The sequence below is a fragment of the Saccopteryx bilineata genome, chromosome 1 (assembly GCF_036850765.1).
Source record: "Saccopteryx bilineata isolate mSacBil1 chromosome 1, mSacBil1_pri_phased_curated, whole genome shotgun sequence".
NCBI classification, from domain to species: domain Eukaryota; kingdom Metazoa; phylum Chordata; class Mammalia; order Chiroptera; family Emballonuridae; genus Saccopteryx; species Saccopteryx bilineata.
In genome coordinates, this window is record NC_089490.1 from 349,476,019 (window position 1) to 349,502,578 (window position 26,560).

At 36.7% G+C, this 26,560-nt stretch overlaps 1 protein-coding gene across 5 annotated transcripts in view; it reads right to left on the reverse strand.

Moving 5' to 3' along the window:
* Window positions 1–26,560, reverse strand: part of NUP98 (nucleoporin 98 and 96 precursor) — a 135,742-nt gene that overhangs the window by 36,397 nt on the left and 72,785 nt on the right. For all 5 annotated transcript variants that reach the window (XM_066250721.1, XM_066250728.1, XM_066250719.1 and 2 more), the window contains 8 exons: window positions 25,744–25,877; window positions 21,686–21,873; window positions 16,903–17,019; window positions 14,889–15,187; window positions 11,183–11,296; window positions 9,102–9,240; window positions 4,764–4,941; window positions 3,570–3,734 (listed from right to left, as the gene is read on the reverse strand). In XM_066250721.1, coding sequence (XP_066106818.1) covers window positions 3,570–3,734; window positions 4,764–4,941; window positions 9,102–9,240; window positions 11,183–11,296; window positions 14,889–15,187; window positions 16,903–17,019; window positions 21,686–21,873; window positions 25,744–25,877 — 1,334 coding nt within the window. The remainder of the gene's footprint in view (window positions 1–3,569; window positions 3,735–4,763; window positions 4,942–9,101; window positions 9,241–11,182; window positions 11,297–14,888; window positions 15,188–16,902; window positions 17,020–21,685; window positions 21,874–25,743; window positions 25,878–26,560) is intronic.

Below are 26,560 nucleotides of genomic sequence, written 5' to 3' on the forward strand. Positions count from 1 at the left end.
GTCTAAATACCAGCACAGTATGTTACAAATGTTAATTACACCGATAAAATGTCTATTTAGGTATACAGGAGGGTGAGATTTCATAATTAAAACTTCTAATGATTTTGAGAAACCTTCACTTTCCAACTCAAAATAATCTTTCTCATAAAAATAAAGCTGCCAATACCTTAAAGACTGGATCTCTTAATCCAGTAGGTAAAGTAATTCAAGTACATACAGTAAAAATCAAGACATCCTATTTCAAAAAAGGGTAAATAACTAGTCCATGATCAAACAGGTATGTAAATAATCTAAACTGTCCTCTCTCTTCCAACTAGTTTAATCCAGTACAACTACCACCATTGCCTGCATCCAGAACAACTTGCTTCGTAACTGCAAAGACTATTCTATATTCATTTTGTTAGATAATCAACCCTGTCAATATTATGTGTTCTCAAGAGAAATTCCATGACAGGGTTTCAGGGGCCCATCAAATTAAGTGTGCTTATTTCTACATATATAATAAGGGATATTACTGCAGGAGGTACAGAACACAGTAGCATTATAGTAGAAGCAAACAGGTCTGTCGCTGTAGAATTATTTTATATATGTAGTATATAAAAATGTAAAATATATTATTAAAAATATAGTGATTTACTGGATAAATTTAGATAGCGGTCATTTTATTTTTCAAAAGTATACATGGATGAAATGGAATTTTCTTCTAAATCCCAACCACCTTTTTCATTAAAAATATTTTAAATGTATTTGACGGTACTGATGAAATCAGTTAAAAACTGGATCTCGGATCAATATTCTAGAACTAATGTTCTAATTACCAAATGTTTTGGCAACTGCCCAAATTCATCTGTGTGAAAGTTTTTCTGCTAAAATTTTCCCTAACTTAGAAGGCATAGAAGAGACGATTATATGAAATTTTACTGACCTTTATGTTTCTTTTCTTTTTTTAAAGCGATGCAGGAGAGACAAGAACATTAAGTAGTTTCTTTATGTGCCCTTACCGGCAACCTGCGTGCTCTGGGATGACACTCCAACCAACTAAACGATCTAACCAGAGCACCTTTATGTTTTCTGATTTCATAGATTCACTTGTTTTGTAAGAGCAAAATAAGGTTTAAGAATGAACTACAAAGCTGGCTTGTGGTGACACAGTGCAGTGGTCAGCAAACTCATTAGTCAACAGAGCCAAATATCAACAGTACAATGATTGAAATTTCTTTTAAGAGCCAAATTTTTTAAACTTAAACTATATAGGTAGGTATATTCCTTATTGAGGTAGTGCCCGCACATGGTATTTTGTGGAAGAGCCATACTCACGGGGCCAAAGAGCCGCATGTGGCTTGTGAATCGCAGTTTGCCGACCAGGGGCACAGTGGATATAACATCGACCTGAACACTGAGGTCGCTAGTTTGAAACCCTGGACTTGCCTGGTCAAGGCACATACCACAAGCAACAAGCAAGCAATGAATAACTAAAGTGAAGCAACTATGTGTTGATACTTCTCCCTCCCCACCCCTCTACAAAACACACACACACACACAAATACTACAGCAGACTAAAAGAGCACTGTATCATGGAAATCAACCTTTCCAAGGGGGCCAAGTGACAGTGTGAATATAGCCCTCTTGATGTTGCAATGAGAAGACTCAGCCGTTTAATCCCGATTGGTTCATTCAAATGGCCTAAGCATTCTCATGCCAAGTAAAATGTAGGTCTTTGGCACTAAAAACTGTAGCACTGGGCAATATAAAGAAGTAGTTCTAAAGAACAGTGATTTTCAACCTTTTTCCTATGATGGCAGACATAAACTAATTACTAAAATTCTGCACACACCAAAAAAAGTGTACAGTTTTTGCTGATCTGAAAAAAATAATAGGTATAACTTTGATTTATTCATACCAGATGTCTTCTGTGTTGGTTTAAATTAGACAATCTAAGGGAAAAGAGGCCAGTGCTACTGACTAAAAAGTCAGGTAGTACAAGTTTAAAAAATTTTAATGGTATACCAGTTGAAAATCACTGCTCTAGAATCCCAAGTTACAGTTATAACGTATTAGCCTGAATATCTAAACAACTCTACCCATTTCAACTTTCCTTATCCAAAAGGTCAAAGGCCACCCACTTCCTCAATCAAAGAAAATATTTGAAAAACGACCCCCATTCACTATATTCTCTTTGCCCACATTGATCCGTATCACCTCTTTGTCCTAGAACCTTGTTCTGAAATTTTTTGGTGCTCAATCTGTCAAGGAGCTCTCGCTTTAATTTATAATTATCTGTTACTATTTGTATTCTGGAAATTAAGGAGCCTAAAAACTACTGGTAGTCAAATTTTGTAAACTTTCATCTGTACACAGATGAAGCATTTCCCCCCAGCTATGTTTTTAGGACTCTCCATTTTACATTTATTGGCAGAAAATAAGACTCTTACCCTAAGAAATAATGTTAAGATCAAAAAACATTTGGAATAAAAGGAATTATAACAGTATAATTCAGACAAAATGAACATGGACAACTGGATAACAAAGTCCATTTATAGCATTTTGTTAGTTCAGAAATGATTTCTAAATTTTACAAAGATTTAAACATCAAAGTTAATATATTGCTCATTTCCCACATTTATCATACCCTCCCCCTCACTCTGTATATGCAAACATGTACACAATCTCCAGAAAATACCTCCCCAAGAAGTTATTTAATAAATCATAAAAATTGCACAAATCAGCAGCTATAAGAACTGTAGCAATGAAAATTCCAAAAGTTTGCTTTTAGCAGCTGAGAGGTAGAGATTCTTTACAAAGGAATTCTATATCAAGTTCTCTTCTTTGAGGGAGTATGGCAGCAAAGAAAGTTTTTGGAATCTGACTGAATATAAACAAGATTCAAATGAAAGTAAAACTTTCACGAGTTGGTAAAGAAAATATCTGATATTTAAATTATAAACCTTTCCTTACAAAGACAAAGCTTTATGCTGATTCAACAATGCTGAAAGAGTATGTTACAAGTAATAGCAATAAACAATGAAGCCCCTAATCTCCCCAAGCCAAATAATTCAGTTGTATTCTTAAAACTTTATTTTCATAAAGATTATATATTGTTAAAATACAAATATTAAGAGGTAACCTGAAGTATAAACAAACAGCTTGAGAAAATGGAGTTAAAAACCCTTGCAGAAAGCTAACAGAACTTTTAAAAAACAAACCTGCAAGTCAGTAGTCAACAAAAGTAGGATTTACTTTGCATCAACCAACAAAAGCAAAAGGCTATCCTTAAATTTATCAATAAGTAGAGAATGCAGGAAGTCCAAATGACAGGGAGGTGTTTAAGAAAGACAATCTATAGAAGGAATGATCCAAACAGCAAGAGAATTCTTTAAATCTCTTAAGAAAAAAACAAATGCCAGTACTATCTCAGGCCTCCCTTGCCCTTGTCTCAATGTGATTGCCAATAAATATGTACTCTTCAAAAGTTCCAGGGGGGGGGGGTCATAACAACTTTGTACTAGCTGAATGACTTGCTTTTAACTTCTGTATCACGGATCCATTCAAATTCACTGTCCTTTCTCTACCTGGGGTGTAGGTGCTGGCTTGCCATTAAGAGCCATCTGAAATGGTGTGTCCTGGCCTGCAGGAGGTAAAGCGGCAGTCTTTAACTTCTTTGTATTAGTTTTGGATAGCCGTTCCTCCTCCTCTTCATCAGAATCTTGAAGACCATACTTAGAAAAGTGGGAGACCTAAGGAACAGAAGAATCCAACAAAATCAATTTTATTACTGTTATTATTCAGAACAGCTTTTACAATATTTGCATTTGCAATCTTGCAAATTAGCTATAAAAAAAGATATCAAAACATTTATTTAGCCTGACCAGGCAGTGGTGCAGTGGATAGAGCATCGAATCAGGACACAGAAGACCCAGGTTCGAAACCCAAAGGTTGCCAGCTTGAGCACAGGGCTCATCTGGTTTGAGCAAGGGGTCACTTACTCTGCTGTAGCCCCTTTGGTCAAGGCACATATGAGAAAACAATCAATGAACAACTGAGGTGCCGCAATGAAGAATTGATGCTTCTCATCTCTCTCCCTTTCTGTCTGTCTGTCCCTATCTGTCTCTCTGTTTGTTGATAAAAAAAACAAAAACAAAAACCCAACAGCAAAAAAACCCATTTATTTAAAGCACATTGAAATGTCATTTGACATTTTATTGTTTCTTTAAGATTCAGATGATGTTTGATGCATATCCTTGTTGCTCATATAATTACTAAATAAATCCAAAAGAACCATTACTATTTTCACATCTATACACTGCCTAGTTGTTCTCCACAAGAGTCTTTGAGAAGTTAAATAATCCATTTGGCCTAGAAGAGAAAGAAACCCATGGGTTAAACTATCAAGGAAAGAAGGAAGTCAACCTCCTCATCACCAAAATCTTTATATAAAAAAAAAAAGAGTAATAATTTAGGAAGAGCTGATCTATCAAGAGACAAAAATTCTCCCTAATGTCACTAAATGATGCCATGAGAATCCTAACTTAGACGTGTATCTAAATGCTCACAGGTTAGAGAAGGGTATTTGAATCATGGACCTATAAAATTTATAAAATCTCCTTATTGACCTGGGGGGTTTAACTAGATGTGAATTTGAAACAAAGCATGATGTATGTCTACATCTATTTCTTAATTTGAAAATAAAGAGAAGTTATGAGCAGATCTCTTCCAACATACTAACTCTTACTACAGTTAGTAAGAACTAGGTTAAGTGACTATACCTTAAACACCCAAGAACCTGTTTCAGGACGGTACTCTTTGAACTGAGCTCCTTGTTTCCTTGAAACTGCTTCTAATCTTCCCTCATAGTTGATATCGGCAAGTCGATCTGGGCTCTTTATTAAACAACGAGATGTTTTGTCTGTTGGCCAAACTCCATCCAATGTAACTTCAGCCTTCCTGTAACATACGATCAAGTAAAATGTCAATGTTTCATACATATATATTTAAGACTAGAAAGCCAACTAACATCTATAGAAATAGCAAATAAAGGTACCTCTGTTACTTAGGAATTACTCTAAAGGTATTTCATAAACTTGAGTCTTGCCTCCTCAAGTAGATACATTTAAGAGCAAGGAATTATCCAAACATCAAAGTGCTCAGTCTCTGGCTCAAGGGTCAGATTCCATTTATTCCAAATTACTGTGGTACATCAGTTATTTCTAGTTAGTAAAATTTAATTTTACTAACACTTAAGTTAGACATCCTTGAAAAAGTCTAGTGAAGATCTTAGAGTGCTGCTGTACTTAATAACAGCAAAAATAGCAAACACCAACGATGAACAACAAATGATGCAGAATGAAGTATGAGGAATATTATAGTTAATCATAAATAATGAGTGTGAAGATGACTATTACAGTGGTTAATGTATTCTTAACCATAAGTAGGGTCCTACTTATTCTGTATGACCTGCACCTAACAATGACTACCACACAATAAAAGGTGATTTTAAAAAACATTTTTATTCTGGTAAAAAGATATAACATAAAATTTACCATTTTAACCATTTCTAGCTGCACTATTCAGTAGTGTTAGATATAATCACATCGTTCTGCAACCAATCTCCAGAACTTTTTCATCCAGCAATACTGAAACTTCAATGCAATTAAGAAACCACCTCCACTGTCCCCTATTTTTAGCCACTGGCAACCACCGTTTCACTATTTCTATAAATCTGAACTCTCTAGATGCCTCAAGTGGAATCATACAGTATTTATCTTTTTGTGACAAACTTATTTCACTTAGCATCATGTTCTCAAGGTTCACCCATTTTGTCACCTGTGTCAGAATTTCCTTCTTTTTCATGCAGAATAATATTCCACTGTGTGTAGATGGATTTTGTTTATGCATTCATCTAACAATGGACACATGTTGCTTCTTCCTCTTGACTACTGAGAATAGTGCTGCTTATGAACACGGGTATATAAACATGTCTTTGAGATTCTATTTCAGTTTTTTTGATATATACCTACAGTGGAATTTCTCTACCATTTTAAATGTTTTGAAAAACAATTATATTCCTTTCTGTAACACCTAAACCAGGGGTCTCAAACTCGCGGCCCGCCGAACAATTTTGTGCGGCCCGCAGACTAATCCACGAAGTTCAAAATATTTTGGATAAAATTAAGTAAGCCTAGGGGCCTACTTGTATTTTTCATTTCTCTAGCATCCTAGCTACGTATTAGCTTAGTTAACAGCAGTTGTGATGCGAACTACAGTTTCTGGTCGTTTTGTGACACTGAGTAAACTGCATGTACGATTGTGCTTGCTGTACTGATTTTTTTTTGTTTTCAACTGCAGTGAGAAAAGTGTTGCGTAACAGTTGCCTTTTGTAGACCTAGTGTGGCCCGCTGAAACGCTGTGATCTTGCTCTGCGGCCCACATGCTGAGTTGAGTTTGAGACCTCTGACCTAAACCATCTTTCTTTCCCATCACCAATAGACAAAGATTCTAATTTATCCACACTCTAGCAAAAACTATTTTTTTAACAGTAACTACCCGAATGAGTGTGACAGCTCATTGTTATTTAGATTTTCATTTCCCTAATTGTTAGTTACATTGAGCATCTTTTCACAGGCATATTCACCATTTGTACATCATCTCTGGAAAATGTGTAGTCAAGTCTCATTTTAAATTTCTGCTGTTGAGCTGTAGTTCTTCTGTTATATTCTGATTATTAACCCCTTATCACATATATGATTTAAAAATATTTTTTCCCGTTCCGTAGACTGCCTTTTCATTCTATTGATGTGCTCTTTGATGTATACAGTTTTAAATTCTGATGTAAACCAATTTGTTGGTTCATACTATTGTTGCCTTGCTTTTAGTGTCCTATCCAGGAAATCCTTGTCAAATATAATGCCATAAAAATTAAAGAAAATAAAATACTTTAAGAATTTTAGGCCTTACAGTTAAGTCTTTGATTCGTCTTGAGTTGATTTTTATGTACAACAAAATGTAATGGTTTAACTTCATTCTTCTTCATGTGAATATCCAGGTTTTTCTAAAATAGTTCCCTGAAGAGACTATTATCTCCTCATTGTATGCTCTTGGCAATCTTGCCAAAAATCATTTATCCATGTATGTGAGGGTTTATTTCTAGGCTCTCACTCTGTTCAATTAGTCTATACTGTCTGTCTTTATACCAATACCACAATGTTTTGATTACTGTAGCTTTGTGGCAAGTTTTAAAGTCAGAAATTACGAGCCTTCCAGTTTTGTTCTTTTACCAGATCAGTATGGCTATTCGGGGTCCCCTGAGATTGCATGTGATTTCAGGATGGATTTTTCTATTTCTGTAAAACATGCCATTGGGATATTGATATGGATTCATTCAATCTGTAGACTGCTTTGGGTAGTATATGAACTAAACAATTTTAAATCTTTCTCTCTGTGAAAATGGGTTATTTCCATTTATTAGTCTTCTTTAATTTCTTTCAGCAACGTTTTGTAGCTTTCAGTGTACGAGCCTTTTGGCTTCTTGGTTCATTCCGAAGTGTTTTATTCTGTATGATGTTATTGTAAATGGAAGTGGTTTCTTAACTTCCTTTTGAGGTTAATTTTTAGTGTACAGAAACTAAGTTTTGTATGTTGATTTTGTATCCTGAATTTATGAGTTATAAGTTTTTTTAGGTGAATCTTTAGGTTTTCTTCATATAAGATCAAATCATCTGTACACAAAAATAATTTTATGTTTCCCATTTCAATTTGGATGCTCTTTACTTCTTTTTCTTGTTTAACTGCTCTAGTCAGATTTCCAGTGTTATGATAAACAGAAGTAGCAAAAGCAGGCATGTCTTGCTTCTGACCTTAGAAAAAATTTCAGTTTTTTACTATTGAGTATGATATTCAGAGTGGGCTTTTCTTTAAGTGAGAGGATCCACCTGGTAGTCAATGCTCCAATCAATTGAGCTATTTTTAGCACCCGAGGCTGACATGCTTGCATGGTTTGTCAGAGCACACAAAAAAGCAGCCATCTGCTTCGCTCCCTCCTCTCTCTCTTTTCTCTCTTCCCCTCCCAGAGCCTGGGGCATTGATCAAAACAATCGAACCCGTGATGTCCATACATCAGGCCAACACTCTATCCACTGAACCACCCAGCAAGGGCCCACTGTGGGTTTTTCAAATACGACATTTCTTACATTGAAGTAGATTCCTTCTAGCACTAGGTTGTTGAGTGCCTTCATCATGAAAGGATATAAACTTTTATCAAATGATTTTTCTGAACCAGTGGAGTTGACACTGTGGTTTTCTTCATTCTGTAAATGTGATGTATTACACTGATTGAGTTTCATATGCTGAATCATTCTTGCATTTCAGGAATAAATATCACTTGGTAATGGTGTGTAATCCTTTCAATGTACTGCTGAATTCTGTTTGCTAGTATTTTGTTGATATTTACAACAATATTCATCACAAACATTAGTCTGTAGTATTGTAACAATGTCATTGGCTAACTGAAATCAGGGTAATGACTGTCTCACAGAATGAGTTCAGTAGTATTGCCTCCTCTCTAAGTTTTTGGAAGAGTTTGAGAGGAAATGGTATTAATTCTTCTTTAAATATTCAGTAGAATTCACCATTAAAGTAATCTAGTCTTGGGTTTTTGAGGTGGAGGTTTTTGATTACTGACTCAATTTCCTTATTATTTTATATGGCTGTTCAGATTTTCTATTTTTTTATAATTCAATTTTGGTAGGTTGTGAAAATATACAATTTTAACTATGGCCTTTTCACCTAAGAGATAATAGAAGCTAGTATCTCACACTGAAACACAGAAAAACTTATGCATGGCCACAGCAGAAATATGACAAGAATAAAATACTATTAAAAATGTTTTTAGAAAATAACATTTGGACCTGATAATACTAGGGAAAAGAAATTGAGAAGTCACAGTGTAGCATTTATTATTAACTTTTAAATTAGAAAAACAATAATCACACATTGTACACTAAGTCAAAAAAGCAAATTATAGACAAATGTATATAACATGAACACATTTGTGTTTTTAAAAAAACAAACTAATTTAGCTGATTATTTTTAAATAAATAAATTCATACCTATTTAGTCCTTCACCCACAGGTGGTTTGTGGTTATCATCTAAATAGACAATAACTTCTTTCCTTCGGATATGCACAATATCATCCAAATTTAGATTTGTCAAATTCACCTCTCCTTCAAAATAGATTGAACCATAACCTACAAGTCAGAGCAAATAGTTAAAACCTCATTCTGTATAAATGGTAAATACCTATATTATACTGCTAATAATTAGAAGGAGCAAGCCACTTTAAACAGTCATTCAGCAATACTGTGAATGAATTATTTCATCCATAATATGTATGGATGTCCTTGGATGGTTAGCTCAATTGGTTAGAGCAGTTGTCGGCAAACTCATTAGTCAACAGAGCCAAATGTCAACACTATAACAATTGAAAATTCTTTTGAGAGCCAAATTTTTTAAACTTAAACTATATAGGTAGGTATATTCCTTATCGAGGTAGCTCCTGCACATGATATTTTGTGGAAGAGCCACACTCAAGGGGCCAAAGAGCCACAGTTTACTGACCACTGGGTTAGAGCATCATATTAATACACATCGGTTGCTCATTCAATTCCTGGTCAGGGCACATACAGGAATAGATTGATGTTTCTGTCCCTCTCTCTCTAAAATCAATAATTAAATAACATACATATATGTATGGATGACATAAAATACACTAATTTAACATCATTAGTTGTTATCATTAGATGTTACCTAATTTAACATCATTAGTTTTACAATATTTCTGCTGTCCTCAAAACAGCCTTCTTATACCACTTACCAAGTATCTATACTGCTGCTATATAAACAACGCTTAGCTCCTAGTCTGCAGTATGAGTTAAAAATACCTAAATTCTTTTTGTAATATGATACCTGAGTTTACACCAAGAAAATTAATTTTCAAAATGTACTATGAAGTTGAACCTATATATTATCCATAGCTTGTCAACTGTTCATTTCTTTTCACTTAGCATTTCTTTTTAAAGGTATTATTTATTGATTTTTCATTGGGAGGATAAGAAAGATCAACTCATAGTTGTTCTTCTTTTTTTGGTAAGCATGAGAAAGAGGCAGGGGAACAAACAAAGACAGATAAGACAGGAAGAGAGATGAGAAGCATGAATTCTTTGTTGTAGTACCTTAGGTGTTCATTTATTGCTTTCTCATATGTGCCCTGACCAAGGGACTCCAGCCGAGCCAATGACCCCTTGCTCAAGCCAGCAATCTTTGGGCCCAAGCCAGCAACCCCGCACTAAAGATAAATGAGCCCACACTAAGCTGATGACCTCAGGGTTTCGAACCTGGGTCCTCTGCATCCCAGGTCAACACTCTATCCACTGCGATGCCTGGTCATGCTAGTTGCTTTATTTTAGTTGTTCACTGACTGCCTGTCGTATATGCCTTGATCTGGCAGGCCCAGGGATTCAAATTGGTGATCTCAGTGTTCCAGTTAAGACACTCTATCCACTGAGCCACCATAGACAGGCTCACTTAGCATTTCTTGTTGCTTATAATATTTTCTTTAATTGCAGAAAACTGTATGCTCTAGCTGAATAGCTCAGTTGGTTAGAGCATCGTCCAAAAGATCAAAGATTGTTCTGTCCCTTACTCTCTTTAAAATCAATAAAAAAGAAACTGGCATGTAGTGGCATAGTAAATATAGTGTCGACCTGGAATGCTGAGGTCACCTATTCAAAACCCTGGACTTTAAACCATCAATCATTCAGCAATACCTGGTCAAGGCATATATGACAAGCAATCAACGAACAACTAATGTGATGCAACTATGAGTTGATACTTCTCACCATCCTCTGTAAAATCAAAAAATAAACATTTTAAAAAAAAAATCAGTAAAAAATAAACTTTTAAAATATCTACAAAAGAAAATCACAATAAGCTAAACAGTTGCCAAAGAATATTATTAAGACTCTAGTCTTGTTTCGTTACTTGCCTGCTATTCAGGCCAAGGTGGGTCCAAATCTAGGAAAAAATATATTCAGCTACTAAGAGCTTCCTTTTAGTTAATTACAAAAAAAAAAAAAAAAAAAGTTGCAGATCTCTGGCATAGACACTACTAACTTTTAAACTCACACTCACCTTTACGACCAATAGTAAAGTCGGAGACGATGCACTCGCCTTTTTCATTGGTAATTTTAGCAAGGTCATCCATAGATGGAATAGTATAGTAACCGACCTTAGTGAGAACAATGCCTATGATAAAAGTAACAGAAAATATTAATTGTGACTGTCCTTTGGTAAAAGAATTTTCAGTAATATTTTACTTTTCTTTCAAAAATATTCTATGAAATGAGTAATTTTAAAAATTACCTCAATGAGTAACTAAATCATTACAGAAAATATAAACAAATAAGGTATTTTTCCAAAATGTTTTTCTAAGCAGCATTACTCCTAGCAAAACTGTTTGTTTTGGTTTTGTTTTTTAAAAGCTTCATGTTCAAGAAAGTTTGGGAAACATGCACAGAACTGCACAATACAGGTTCTGAAAACTTGCAAAATAATGAAGTCTATTTACTTTACTACACTATGAAAGGCATTCTAAAAACTACATTCCAGGAAAGGTTTGTGTAGTCCATGTTTAAAAAAATTTTACAAATGGTCCTGGCAGGTTGGCTCAGTGGTAGAGCATCAGCCTGGCGTGCAGGAGTCCCGGGTTCAATTCCCGGCCAGGGCACACAGGAGAGGCGCCCATCTGCTTCTCCACCCCTCCCCCTCTCCTTCCTCTCTGTCTCTCTCTTCCCCTCCCTTAGCCGGGGCTCCATTGGAGCAAGGTTGGCCCGGGCACTGAGGATGGCTCCATGGCCTCTGCCTCAGTCCCCAGATGGGCAGAGTATCGCCCCGTGGGGGGCATGCCGGGTGGATTCCAGTCAGGTGCATGCAGGAGTCTGTCTGACTGTCTCCCCGTTTCCAGCTTTGGAAAAATACAAAGAAGAAAAAAATTTTACAAATGAAAACACCAAAATCCAGGATGAAATAAGCCTGCCTTGGCTCACAATAATTCAGTGGTATAGGTGGAACTAAAACCCCTCAGTACTTTATTTTAAAGGCTATTGTCTTCCATAAACCTCTTCTATCTTTCAAATTTATACTCTTAAATAGAACTAAAATCAAGATTAAAAATCCTACATGAGAAGCCTCAAAGATAAATAGAAACTTAAAGGTGTATATAATTAGTGTTATTTTTTTCAAAAGTATCACCTATGTAATTTCTGAAGAATTCAAAGAAAAGAGAACACTGGTATGCTTGTTCTAATCATTCCTTGTCCCATTTATAAGTAGAGGTCAAGCTAACTTGTCCTCTCAGAGAAAATAATGTAAGACCAATATCACATTAAACCCAGCTTCCAGCAATGCCCATTTGTATACTTAACCTGTTTCTCTACTGGCAAAGTTAAGAGGGTTGTTAACGTCCTTGGGCATAAAACCTTAAATTGGTGGCAGACAAGGTCAATGAGAAAATGAGTAACAATATCTAGATGAGATATTTGAAAGATGTAATATCATGTAACTCAAGTAGATATATACACATACAACGTAGCTATACGTATGTGAAGGTATAAAGTTGTTTCCTTAGGGAAACAAGTGACCAGAAGATATACTACTAGAGGTGGCTCACTTTTAAGTGCTTTGAACAGTATCATAAAGGCAGTAAAATAACTAGATATAGAAAAATTTTACAGTAAAACCAACCAAATGTTTACTAAAAGAGAATGGTTTAGTCAAATACAGCATATTTACATAAAGAAATACTACTGAAGAATAAAAAAGAATGAAGTGTTGATACATACATCATGGATGTAATCTCATAAAAATTGAGTAAAAAAGAATATGTATATATGATGCCATTTATATGAAGTTCAAGAATAGGCAAAATTAATCTATGTAACAAAGATCAGACTGTGATTGACTTCTGGAAATTCCTCTGAAATGAATATCTAAGATCTGTGCACTTCACTGTACATAAATTGCCTCAATTTAAATAAGAAAAAGGTAATAATATTTATCAAAACTAAAACAAGGCCCTGGCCGGTTGGCTCAGCGGTAGAGCGTTGGCCTAGCGTGCGAAGGACCCGGGTTCGATTCCCGGCCAGGGCACACAGAAGAAGCGCCCATTTGCTTCTCCACCCCACCGCCGCGCCTTCCTCTCTGTCTCTCTCTTCCCCTCCCGCAGCCAAGGCTCCATTGGAGCAAAGATGGCCAGGGCACTGGGGATGGCTCTGTGGCCTCTGCCTCAGGCACTAGAGTGGCTCTGGTCGAGACATGGCGACGCCCAGGATGGGCAGAGCATCGCTCCCTGGTGGGCAGAGCATCGCCCCATGGTGGGCGTGCCGGGTGGATCCTGGTCGGGCGCATGCAGGAGTCTGTCTGACTGTCTCTCCCTGTTTCCAGCTTCAGAAAAGTGCAAAAAAAAAAAAAAAAAAAAAAAACTAAAATAAGATGTTATATCAACAAAAAAAGGGGGCAGCCTTTAAGTATATAATCAAGACACTCTAATTTTATAGTTCATATTATTTGTTTCATTAATTAGTTGGGGGAAAAATCAGTTCATTATTGGGAGGGGAGATAGCGATCATAGCAGCAGCTACCATTTGAATGCCGATAAATATTAGATATTATGGTCTATATCAGGGGTCTCAAACTCGCGGCCCTTTGTGCAGCCCGCAGACTAATCCACGAAGTTCAAAATATTTTGGATAAAATTAAGTAAGCCTAGGGGCCTACTTGTATTTTTCATTTCTCTAGCATCCTAGCTAGATATTAGCTTAGTTAACAGCAGTTGTGATGCGAACTACAGTTTCTGGTCGTTTTGTGACACTGAGTAAACTGCATGTACGATTGTGCTTGTTGTACTGATTTTTTTTTGTTTTCAACTGCAGTGAGAAAAGTGTTGCGTAACAGTTGCCTTTTGTAGACCTAGTGCGGCCCACTGAACGGCTGTGATCTTGCTCTGCGGCCCACATGCTGAGTTGAGTTTGATACCCGACCTTAAATCTAATTCAAATCTCAAACATCGTCCATAATCAGAAATAATGATCACTATTGTTTTCATTAAAAAACTAATAAACAATCTATGTAAATTTATAAAGGCAGGGGGGTAGTCTCTGGCTATAAAATTTGATATCTTTAAACTACACCAGGATTATTTATTTATTTTAAGTGAGAGGCGGGGAGGCATAGACAGACTCCTCTGCATATGCCCTGACAGGATTTCACCCTGCAAGCCCCTACCAGGAAATGCTTAGTCTGTTCGAAGGCAGCTCTGTTGCTTGGCAACTGAGCCATTTCAGCACCTGGGGCCAAGGCCATGGAGCCATCCTCAACACCCGGAGCCAACTTTGCTAGAACTATTTGAGCAATGGCTACAAGATTAGAAGGGAGGAAAAGAGAGGAGAGAAAAAGAGAGAGAAAGAGAGAGAGAGAAAGAGAGAGGGAGGAAGGGGAGGGGTGGAAAAGTAGATGATCGTTTCTGTGTGCCCCAACTGGAATCCAACCTGGGACTTCCAAAAGTCAGGATGCTGCTCTACCGCTGAGCCAACAGGCCAGGGACCAGGATAATTTAAATAACATGAATTTTAACTACTTCAAAGGTACAAAAAAGTATGTGAATTCATGAATCTATCAAAGTGTAAATGAAAGGTGTTTATATGGTAACTTCTTTAAAATGCAAAAATAAAAACACTTAAAAGTTCAGAGAGCTAGCTAAACTTTCATTCTGTTGAAAATCTGACAAACAGAAATTTCAAGGACTGATAAGTGGTTACTCATGTACCAATCTAAACCTGACCTGCTGGATGAATATGGTAAGTATTATTTTCTATTTCTTCCCGGTCATCCTGCAGTGACTCTTCATGAAAAGAGGTCTCTTCACTGCTTCCCTCCAGCCCATTTCGCAAGGCTGCACGCATGTTCAGTGTAACAATGGTATCATCCCCACTGCTGCTGCTGTTGTGTTTATTTCCAGCACTCTCTGGAGTTTGAGGAATGGGTTTGGCAATAGGGTTAGCATAAAAACGTGACACAAGAGAATCATCATCGCCATCTTGCTGATGAGTCTCATCAACAGATTTGCTCAGGAAACTGAATCTGAAAAGGAAAAATAAAAATAACATCTTATCCCCTTTTGGTAATAACAATGACAACAGCTAACCCTTACTGAGCCTTTAGTAAGTGCCTGGCTCTAGTTTAGATAATTCCACATATTAAAAATTCATTTAAGGCCCTGGCTGGCTAGTTCAACTGGTTAGAGGGTTGTCCCAAAACACCAAGGTTGCAGGTTCCATCTCTGGTCACGGCACACACAGGAAGTGGCCAATGAATGCACAACCAATGAAACAACAAAATGAATGCTTTCCTATCTCTCTAGAATTCATTAATAAATTTTTAAAAAATGCATTTAATATTTACAGTAATCGGTTAACCCAGGTTACAATTATAGTATTTTGTTTTATAAAACAAAACAAAACAAAACAACTAAGACAGAAAATAGAGAAACTTGCCCAAGATTACAAAGTTATATGTGCTTAAGCTGGAATTTTAACCAAGGAAATCTGGCTGTAGATTCTGTGCTTTTAACAGATGTTTTTTCAAAAATAATGGAGAAAAAAATCAAACTAGAATTTTATCTAAAGAGAAAATAGAAAAGAGTGCAAATATATCTATATATCTGTATACACTCACAGGAATTTTTTCAGTCATTATTCTGAATACAGGAATATAAAATAATCTAAATGTCTTATAATAGAGAACTGACTGAATTAAATCACATTTGCAAATGGCTAGTCATTAAAAATGAAGTATTCATACTGATATGAAATGGCATTTATAATAAAATAAATAGAAATAAGCAGGTTAAAATATATATCATTCATACGTAACATCTACAAATATAAGAATATATTTATAAACAACTTTCTAAACTATAGGAATATAACCAAACTATTAAGGATTAGTGAATATATACTGATCACAAAATTAGGGGATTTTTTTTTGTATTTTTCTGAAGTTGGAAACGGGGAGGCAGTCAGACTACCACATGTGCCCGACCGGGATCCACCCAGCATGCCCACCAGGGGGCGATGTTCTGCCCCTCTGGGGTGTCACTCTGTTGCATCCAGAGCCATTCTAGCGCCTGAGGCAGAGGCCACAGAGCCATCCCTCGGCCATCTTTTGCTCCAATGGAGCCTCGGCTGCGGGAGGGGAAAAGAGAGACAGAGAGGAAGGAGAGGGGGAGGGGTGGAGAAGCAGATGGGCGCTTCTCCTGTGTGCCCTGGCTGGGAATCGAACCTGGGACTCCTGCACGCCAGGCCGATGCTCTACCACTGAGTCAACTGGCCAGGGCCAAATTAGAGGATATTTTAAAATGAATATGAAGCGACAAAATATCCCCTAGTTTTTGTGAGCAGTATACTTCCACTTTCTCCTTTATAAATTTTATAAACTTCTATACTTATTTTTCTTTGGGAACAATGACTATCACTCTAAAACCTATCACAAACAAAACATCCCTTATTTTAAGGGGAGTGTAAATATCAAACATATGCTAAACTCATTCAAAATGACACATGTGAATGCAAAAATAGTTTCATAGAATTGAATCAGAGGAACTCCAATAATTTTAAGGTCTACAGTACTCAAAAGCAAAAACATGACTAGATGTTCACCTGCTACAAGACTTTATTTATACAGTATTTGCCAAGCGTTATAAATTTTCATAGAAAAAATAATTTTAAGTTCATCATCTTTTCAAAATGAGAATAGGGTACTCAACAACAAACAATCCAAAACAGAATTCAGTTTACCTCTCTCCATTTTCTGGATAATCAGATGGTGAAGCTAGATCTTCTGAATCACGATTAACAGGAGAGAAGAGATTGCTACTGTTAAGGTTTTTCAAAACCAACTTCTTAATGCTCTTCCTATAAATAGAGATCAAAAGGAAAATAAATAAATAAACCTCAAGCATACATAGTTATATCATAAACATTACCCTTAGAAACTAGAGTTGAAACAGGCGCTCTTATTCCTTTCTTATATATCTTAAAACGACCTAACAAGTTCAACTCACAAACTCTTCCTAAATACATAAGCAGAACATAAGGTCCCAAATATATTACACTGGTATTTGGAAGAAGAAACCTAATCACATTCAAAACAAAATGGGAATTCTCCTAGAAAATATTATTCATGGTTCTCTGAACCAAATATTTAGCTCAGTCACCACACTACGTCTTACATTTCAATTATTTCCTTACATGTCTTTTCCTCTTTTTTATTTTATTTTTATTCTTTTTTTCTGAAGTGAGAAGCGGGGGGGGGGGGGGCAGACAGACAGACTCAGGCATGCACCTGATCAGGATCCACCTGGTATGCCCAGCAGGGGGCAATGCTCCACCCATCTGGGGTGTCTGTCACTCTGCTGTGACCAACCAGAGCCATCTTCAGAGCCTGAGGCAGAGGCCATGGAGCCATCCTCAGTGCCCAGGCCAACTTTGCTCCAATGGAGCCTTGGCTGTGGGAAAGGAAGAGAGACACAGAGAGAAAGGAGAGGAAGGAGGGTGGAGAAGCAGATGGGCGCTTCTCCTGTGTGCCCTGACCAGGAATCAAACCCGGGACTTCCACACGCCAGGCCAACGCTCTACCACTGAGCCAACCGGCCAGGGCCTGTCTTTTCTCTCTTTAAACATTTTCTTTTCTTTTGGCATAAGAATTTATGACTGTCTTCTCTCACAGAATTTGGCATCTGCCCTAAAGAAAATAGGTAAATGGATACTTCTTGCCTGTAAAGTCTATATAAATGAGAGGTTTTAAAGTAAGATGGCAAACATAGTAAAATAGGAACAACAAAGAAAAACCCTAATATTCAAAGATGCAAATGATCACAAATACCTAAAAAGTTCAAGTTTGTATATAGCAGGTTTACCTAAGAGAAGAATCTCCATAATACACAAGCTTCAAGCAGAAGAACCAATAGAAGAGATCTTAATTAATCTTCACTTGAACTCACAGATCAACTAATGCACTTCATTCCCTCTTGGAAAAAAGCAAACTATAAGCAAGCAAATCACTTTCAATATTTACTTCTAGACTCAACAACTGAGTTACATGGTAATAAACATTAGTAGTGTTTATTCCAAAACTGTGTACACTATACTTTAGTATAATATTAAATAAGCCAATGAAATAGGCACTTGAAATGAACAATTGTTATTTCCATGAAAACTAAACTGATACTTGCCCTCCTAATAATAGTAGACCAGGTAATACAGATTAGTCCTATTAGGGAGGATAACTCTATAGATACTGAGAGCCAACAAGCTGACTCAACAAAATGACTGAACCAGCAACCAGGGTTAACAGTGGCACAACAAGACGTTTCGTATCTAGGGTTGTTTTCTCCTGGGGCCTTTTCAGATTCCAAGGGGAAGGCTAAGATGCTGAAGGGATACATAACAGTGTTGTGGGACAAAGGAGACAGACTGGCGTCCAGAGCTATCAAGGGCTGGGGCCACCAGTCAATGTCATTTTGAGTCGGGACCTGGAGAGTCTCTATTCCTGGAATTAAGAGAAAACTAAAAGTAAAAAATACATGGCCATAAGTTCAGCTTAAACTCATTTAAATATGCAACTTTCATTAAAAAAAAAAAATCTTTGCCCTGGCCAGATAGCTCCTTGGTTGGGAGTACTGAGCCAAAGTGCAGAGGTTGCCGGTTTGATCCCGTCAGGGCACATACAGGAACAGATCAAAGTTCCTGTCTCTCTCCTTTCCTTTCTGGCTAATTAAAAAAAAAAAAATCTTTGCTGAAGGTCACATACTTGAACTTCAATTATTGCCACAGTCTTAGAAAACACTGATATAAAGTAATTTTCAAAAAAGACACAAAACAAGTTATTTCTTCCAAGATAAATGTCCAATAAGCATATGATAGGATGCTTAACATCATTAGTCATAAAGGAAATGCAAATAAAAAGCATGAGATGCTACTTCACACCCACTAGGATAGCTGTTACAAAAAACAAACAGAAAATAAGTGCTAACAAGGATATAAAAAAAATGGAAACGCCGTACAGTGCTGGAGGGAACATAAAATGATACAGCTGCTGTGGAACACAATTGGAAGTGAATGAAGAGTGAGATTTAGCTATATAGATTTACAGGGAGGGATTTAAACAAAGATCCAAAGGCAACAGCATCTCGTTCCTGTTATAATAGCAGCAATAAGCCAGTAAGATAACCAATGAAGATGGTAGATGTGTTCAGAGACAATGGAAAAATCAGATTTTATAGAACCTTATTTGCTATTATAAGAACTTTGGCTTTTACTGAGTAAAATACGAAACCAAAGGGGTTTGGATAGAAGACTGACATGTTTCAAAAGCATTGCTATGGGTGCTACATTCAGAACAGAATGCAAAGGTGAAAAAGGTAAAAAGCAGAAAGATCAGCTAGGAATTCAATTAAGAGAGGATTATGTCTTAGATCAGGGTAATAGCAATGAAGGTGTAAAAACTAGTCAGATGCTGGGTAATTTTTGAAGGTACTGTAGAACAAATGATTTGCTAATGGCTTAAATGTGGGATGTATGAAAAACATAAAGGATGATTCCAAAGTTTTATGTCTGAGTCATTATAATGATGAAAAAACAATTATCTAATAGGGTAAAACAGGTCTGAGGAAGATCGGGGGGGTTCAGGGTTGGACATGCTGCTTTTGAAATAAATGTCTATTAGTCATCCAAGTGGAGAGGTTGAGTAGAATTGAAGAACCCAGAACCTGGAAGAGAGATCAGGCTGGAGATAAGTTTGGGTACCATCAAACTACAGATGATTACTTAAAACCATGAAACTAAGTTAAATCACTTTGGGCATGAGTAAACAAAATGTGATCAAGCTTTGACATCAGGAAGAGATGAACTGTGTCAAGTGCTTCTGATGCATAAAGTAAAAGCTCTACCGAGAGCAACATCACAGAAGCAGAAGCCATGAATATCAAGAAAATATGGTATTATAGCAAAACATACTTCTTACCACTTGAATACTTTCTATTTGTAAATCATACTTGCAAACCCTAAAGAGACCTGGTGAAACTGCCCTGAGAGATGGTTTGACTGGTGAATCCAAGCCCTGGGCTAAACAACATGATAATGCTGGGAATGTAAACACAATAATTCACAGTCTCTGCCTTCAAAATAATTTAATTCCATTCTAAGAAATATATAAAATTAGACTCTCCATCTTTTCTGAAGCAGCAGCCTACCACATTTTTAAGAAAGTGGTAACTTCTTAACCATTCCAGAACTACAAATAATGAATTCCCCTTTTTTCTCCAAAGCCAAAAAAGAACACTTTTTTTTCTGCTTAGAAAACTACTTGCTGTTTTAAAAAATCTATGTGTGTCTAGCTACACATCAAGAACAATAAATAGCCTGACCTGTGGTGGCTCAGTGGATAAAGCGCTGACCTGGAAATGCTGAAGTCGCCGGTTCAAAACTCTGGGCTTGCCTGGTCAAGGCACATATGGGAGTTGATGCTTCCTGCTCCTCCCCCCTTCTCTCTCTCCTCTCTCTCTCTCTCTCTCTCTCTCTCTCCTCCCCCCCCTTTCTAAAATGAATAAATAAATTAAAAAAAAAAAAAAAAAAAAGAACAATAAATAAACAACCCAGAAGTAAAATGCCCTGAAGTGACACTTCAGATGTTAACTATTAAGAGTTTAGCGCCTGTCCAGGTGGTGGTGCAGTGGATAGAGTGTCGGACTGGGATGTGGAAGGACCCAGGTTCGAGATCCTGAGGTCACCAGCTTGAGCGTGGGCTCATCTGGTTTGAGCAAAGGCTCACCAGCTTGGACCAAAGGTCGTTGGCTGAAGCAAGGGGTTACTCGGTCTGCTGAAGGCCCATGTCAAGGAACATATGAGAAAGCAAACAATGAACTAAGATGTCGCAACAAAAAACTGATGACTGATGCTTCTCATCTCTCTCCATTCCTGTCTGTCCCTATCTATTCCTCCTTCTGACTCTGTCTCTGTTTAAAAAACAAACAAAAAAGAGTTTAGCATGCATTTTCTTCAGGTTTTTTTCCCCCCCTATGGATATTATCAACACTCTATGGCATATTTGTTCTAATACGGACACAATTTAAGTGTAATCATCTGTTTCCCAACAATTCTATATACTTTCCTGTATGTTCTTCTGTATAGTTATTTTATTACTGGTTCAACAGCGGTTATGTATAGGAATCAAAATTATAGTGTATACATATAGACATTCTTCTTAATCACTTTGACTAATATGTGTTGTAAGAAAACTGTCTTCTTTTTAAAATAAAATTATGTAAGCACTAACCTCTCAAAACAAAATAAAAAAAAGAACATGTATATGTAAAACTAAAAAGATATTAATTAAAATATTTTTACGTTAACTTTTTTATCCTAAAAAAGTAGTCAGGTCATTTTTATTCTCTGGGGTGTTCCATTTTTTTAAACTAAAAATGTAGCTGTATAATATCGTAGTATATTTAAGTAAATAATTACATATTACTTTATATTTAGTTTGTACTACATCAACATATGTTAACAAAAATAAACTTACTTGGGCATGAATGCTCCATTGGCTAAGGATGGTTCATCATCATCCAGTCCATCAAAAAGATGTGACTTGGCTGTGCCCGTTGTCTGTAAAGCCTTTGGTCGGACTCTGGTGGCAGGGCGGGGTGTCAGTTTATAATGAGTGGGAGTAGTGAGAGCCTTCTGGGCTGCTGGATTTGTTGGTTTCAATCTCTGAAAAACAAAGCATCCAAGAAAGGTCTAGTTAACTCAGATGTACGATTTTTTTTTTTTTAACAGAGAGACAGACAGGAAGGGAGACAAATGAGAAGCATCAATTCTTCACTGCAGCACCTTAGTTGTTCACTGATTGCTTTCTCATATGTGCCTTTACTGGGGGGCTACAGCAGAGCAAGTGACCCCTTGCTCAAGCCGGCGACCTCGGGGTTTTGAACCTGGGTCCTCCGCGTCCCAGTCCAATGCCTATCTACTGCGCCACCGCCTGGTCAGGCAAATGTGTGATTTTTTACTTTAAAAATCAGAACAGAGTGCAAACCTCATCCTTACATGCACCCACTAGATAGATACCTTTTGAAGGCTTCCAGAAAACAAAATACCTAATGTATGCATATATGAATGCTAACAGAACTGTCTTTATTTCTCTATAATTAATTGCCTTTAACTCATCTTGCTAGCCCCAGATTCTGTTGGTCTAATTTGTTTTAAAATGTAATTGAGATACTGCATTTGAAGGGCTTTGTAAATCAAAATGTACTAACATACTATTAACATATCTAGTGCATTTCTCTTCATATTCATTTCAAAAAAATATAGCCTGACCAGGCGGTGGTATAGTGGATAAGCGTCAGACTGGGATGTGGAGGACCTAGGTCCGAGACCCCGAGGTCGCCAGCTTGAGCGTGGGCTCATCTGGTTTGAGCAAGGCTCACCAGCTTGAGGCCAAGGTCACTGGCTTGAGCAAGGAGTCACTTGGTCTGCTTGTAGTCCCCCGGTCAACGCACATATGAGAAATCAATCAATAAACAACTAAAGAACCGCAACGAAGAACTGATGTTTCTCATCTCTCTGTGTACCTGTCTGTCTGTCCCCATCTATCCCTCTCTCTGACTCTGTCTCTGCCACAAAAAAAAAAGAAAATATAAAAATAATTTTCAATTAAATCAAAAATCTTGTTTCAAGAAAACCTGAGGACATAACTATGAATTCATGCTCAACTTCTTTGTAATCAAAATCACTCTGAAAAAAGACAGATATCAGCTTGCACTTATTCATCATTTAGCAAACACTGATAATTACCATGAATCAAACACTAAGTAACTGGGAATAAAAATAAAAAAATTACTTTCTCTGATTTTTGAGGAAATTACTATACAAGTTAGTGGAGGAGACAGACAACTAAAGAATCCAGGTTGATTTTGATGGCACCTTTACTATGTATCTATAGCATCTTCAGGATGTTAATACATTTATTTTCTTTAACAGTACATACCAATAAAGTATACAGTTTGAAGCAATGTTTGACGTATAAAACATGTTAAAATTTGTTCTTCTCTTTTGTTACTTCAGTAACAATGAACCTTCCCAGACCATTTTGTGATCTTTTACAATTCCAAGCCTTATCATGGAATGCCTTGACCCAGATCTACCAACTTCTACATACTTATACAGGAGTTACGTTACCTCTTCTGAAAAGTGTTACCAAACTCATTCACAAGAATATCAGCTCTTCCTTCCATTTTACTTTAATATTTTAATAAGATAAAATTCACATAACTTGTTATCATTTTAATGCATATAAATTAGTGGTTTTTATATTTACAAGGTTGTGCAACCAATACTGCTACCTAATTCCAGAACATTTCCCTCATTCCAAAAAGAAAGCCTGTACCTTGCAATTCTTTTCCTTATCCCTTAGCAAACATGAATTTACTATCTCTAAGAATTGGCCTAGTCTAGACAATTTATATAAATGATATCATTAGGTCGCTGGTGTTGCATTTCATCTTTCACCCAGCATAATATTATCAAGGTTTATACTACTTAGAGTAACTAATCGTAGAATCAGCACTTCACTTATTTTTATGGCTGAATGATATTCCCCTGTATAGCTATACAACATTTTGATTATCCATTCATCAGCTGATTGCATATACTATTTTGATTACATATATCCCTGGTCGGCAAACTGCGCTCGCGAGCCACATGCGGCTCTTTGGCCCCTTGAGTGTGGCACTTCCACAAAATACCACGGGCGGGCGCTACCTCCATAAGGAATGTACTTACCTATATAGTTTAAGTTTAAAAATTTGGCTCTCAAAAGAAATTTCAATCGTTGTACTGTTGATATTTGGCTCTGTTGACTAATGAGTTTGCCTACCACTGGATATTGACTTACAATAAATTTATACACAGCTCTGATTTTCCTCACTATATAACAAGTTTTGAGAGAGTAAGTTCTTGTTTACTTTCATTTTGTATCCTCAGTGTTGAACACAGAGACCAGCACATTTTAGGCACCTAAATTTATGTGGCATGAGTTAACATATAATTTTCATTTAATAACAAAATTTACAAAGCACCTTAAAAATAATTTTAAATTCATATTTTGCTTCTCATTGTATCTAGTTAAGAGTTAACTTAAGAACAAGAATAAGCTAAGGGATAAATGAGATGAGAAATGACTAAATAATTTCTGTATACTAAACAACTAACTATAAGCCAGGTTTGCATTTTCTCATTAAATTTTCAACACTGAACAACAGTATTACAATTCCCACTTTACAGATAAAGAAACAGATTCAGAGAGGCAAAAAGATATGTATGCCTAATGTCTCACAGATTCTAAGTGGTAAAATAAGGATTAAACAGACCAAAACCTTTGGACCCCTATGTTCACTGCAGTGTTCTTTTTTCTTTTTTTATTTTGTCTTTTTTAAATAGCATTTTATTTATTTATTTATTCATTTTTAGAGAGGAGAGAGAGAGACAGAGAGAGAGAAGGGGGAGGAGCTGGAAGCATCAACTCCCATATGTGCCTTGACCAGGCAAGCCCAGAGTTTCGAACCAGTGACCTTCAGCATTTCCAGGTCGACGCTTTATCCACTGCGCCACCACAGGTCAGGCCTGCAGTGTTCTTTACAATAGCAAGACCTGGAAGCAGCCCCAGCGCCCATCAGTAGATAAATGAATAAAAAAGCAGTAGTACATTTACATAATAAAATATTTGGATGCCAAAAAGAAGAAAATCTTATCCTTTGCAATAGCATGGATGGATCTGGAACCTATTATGCTAAATGAATTAAGCCAGTCAGAGAAAGACAAGTACCATATGATTTCACTTACATGTGGATTTCATATGTATGAACAAAATAAACAAACAGACTTAGAGATACGCAAAACAGATGGACAATTGTGAGAGGAGAGGGAGTTGAGTGAAAAAGGTGAAGGGGTTAAGCAAAAGCAAGAAGACTCAAAAGCAAGAGACAATAGTATGGTGATTAACAAAGGGAAAGGAGGGTGCAGGGAGGTAGAAGAATGTATGAAGAGATAAATGGTGATGGAAGGAATATACAAGTAATGTTATAAAATTGTAAAACTGAAACCTATATAATTCTATTAACAAATGTTAGATCAATAAATTCATAAAAAACCAAAAATCCAGACCAAAGACTATGATTTTAATGAAACGCCAGTGAACAAAGATCATTTCTTTGCCACTAGAGCATAAAGGATTAAGACAGGGCTATGTACAAATCATGAGGAAAAGATTCTGATTTGCCACTTACGAGCATTATGATTTTGGGGAAATTAGCCTCTCTAAGCTGAGCCTTAGTTTGCTCAACTATAAAGATCTGCCTTATTTCAGGGCTATTGAAAAGTCACAGCCCTCACCTCCAGTGCTCCTTTCACTGTTTGTCATGTTGCCTTTGAACAGCAAAATTAATATATCCTTGGTCCACTGAAAAGCATAACTGTGTAAAAAAATTTATTACTCCTAGGCTCTGCATAGGCTTTATACATAAGAAATTACATTCTTCGAGTTTATTCTGAGAATAAATTATATACAAATATCCTTAAATTTACCTCTTCTTTCTTCTTAGGGTCCGACATGGGGTTCCGGAAGAGAGGAGAGTCTCCAAAAGGTGAATATGTTAGACTATTGATGTGCTGTTGGAGAACAGCCTGCTGGGCAGCAGACGCATTCGGATCTGTCAAAGCTTTTTACAAAAAGAAAAGAAACAGTTAGATGTCCAAAGATCCAGTGCATTTACAGCAAGAGAACTCAAAACTCTTTCTGAAGTGTAGTCTTCAAAATATTCAGACTCACTGAATGGCATTATTGGTGGGGATCAGGAGACAAACTGTGAAAAAATCATCAATCAAATACTGAATGGGTCAATGATAAGAGTAATTTTGTAAGAGACAACACCAAATTTTACTTAGGTGTTCATTGTTACTAATAATCAAAGAAATGTAAATGAGGACAACTTTAAAGAAATATTTTTATTTATTGATTTTAGAGCAGGCAAGAGAGAGAGAGAGACAGGGAGGTGGAGAACAGACAGACAGGAAGGAAGAGATGAGAACCATCAACTCAGTTGCAGGACCTTAGTTGTTCACTGATTGCTTTCTTATATGTGCCATGATGGATGCGGGGGGCCTCCAGTCAGGCCAGTGACTCCTTGCTAATATCAGCGACCTTGGGCTTTAAGCTAGAGACCTTTGGGGTCAAGCTGGCAATCCTGCATTCAAGCCAGATGAGGATGTGCTCAAGCTAGTGACCTTGGTGCTTTGAACCTGGGTTCTCAGCATCCTGGACCAATGCTCTATCCACTACACAGCAGCCTGATCAGGCATGAAGAAATATTTTTATACCTACATCATTATCTATCAGTGGTAT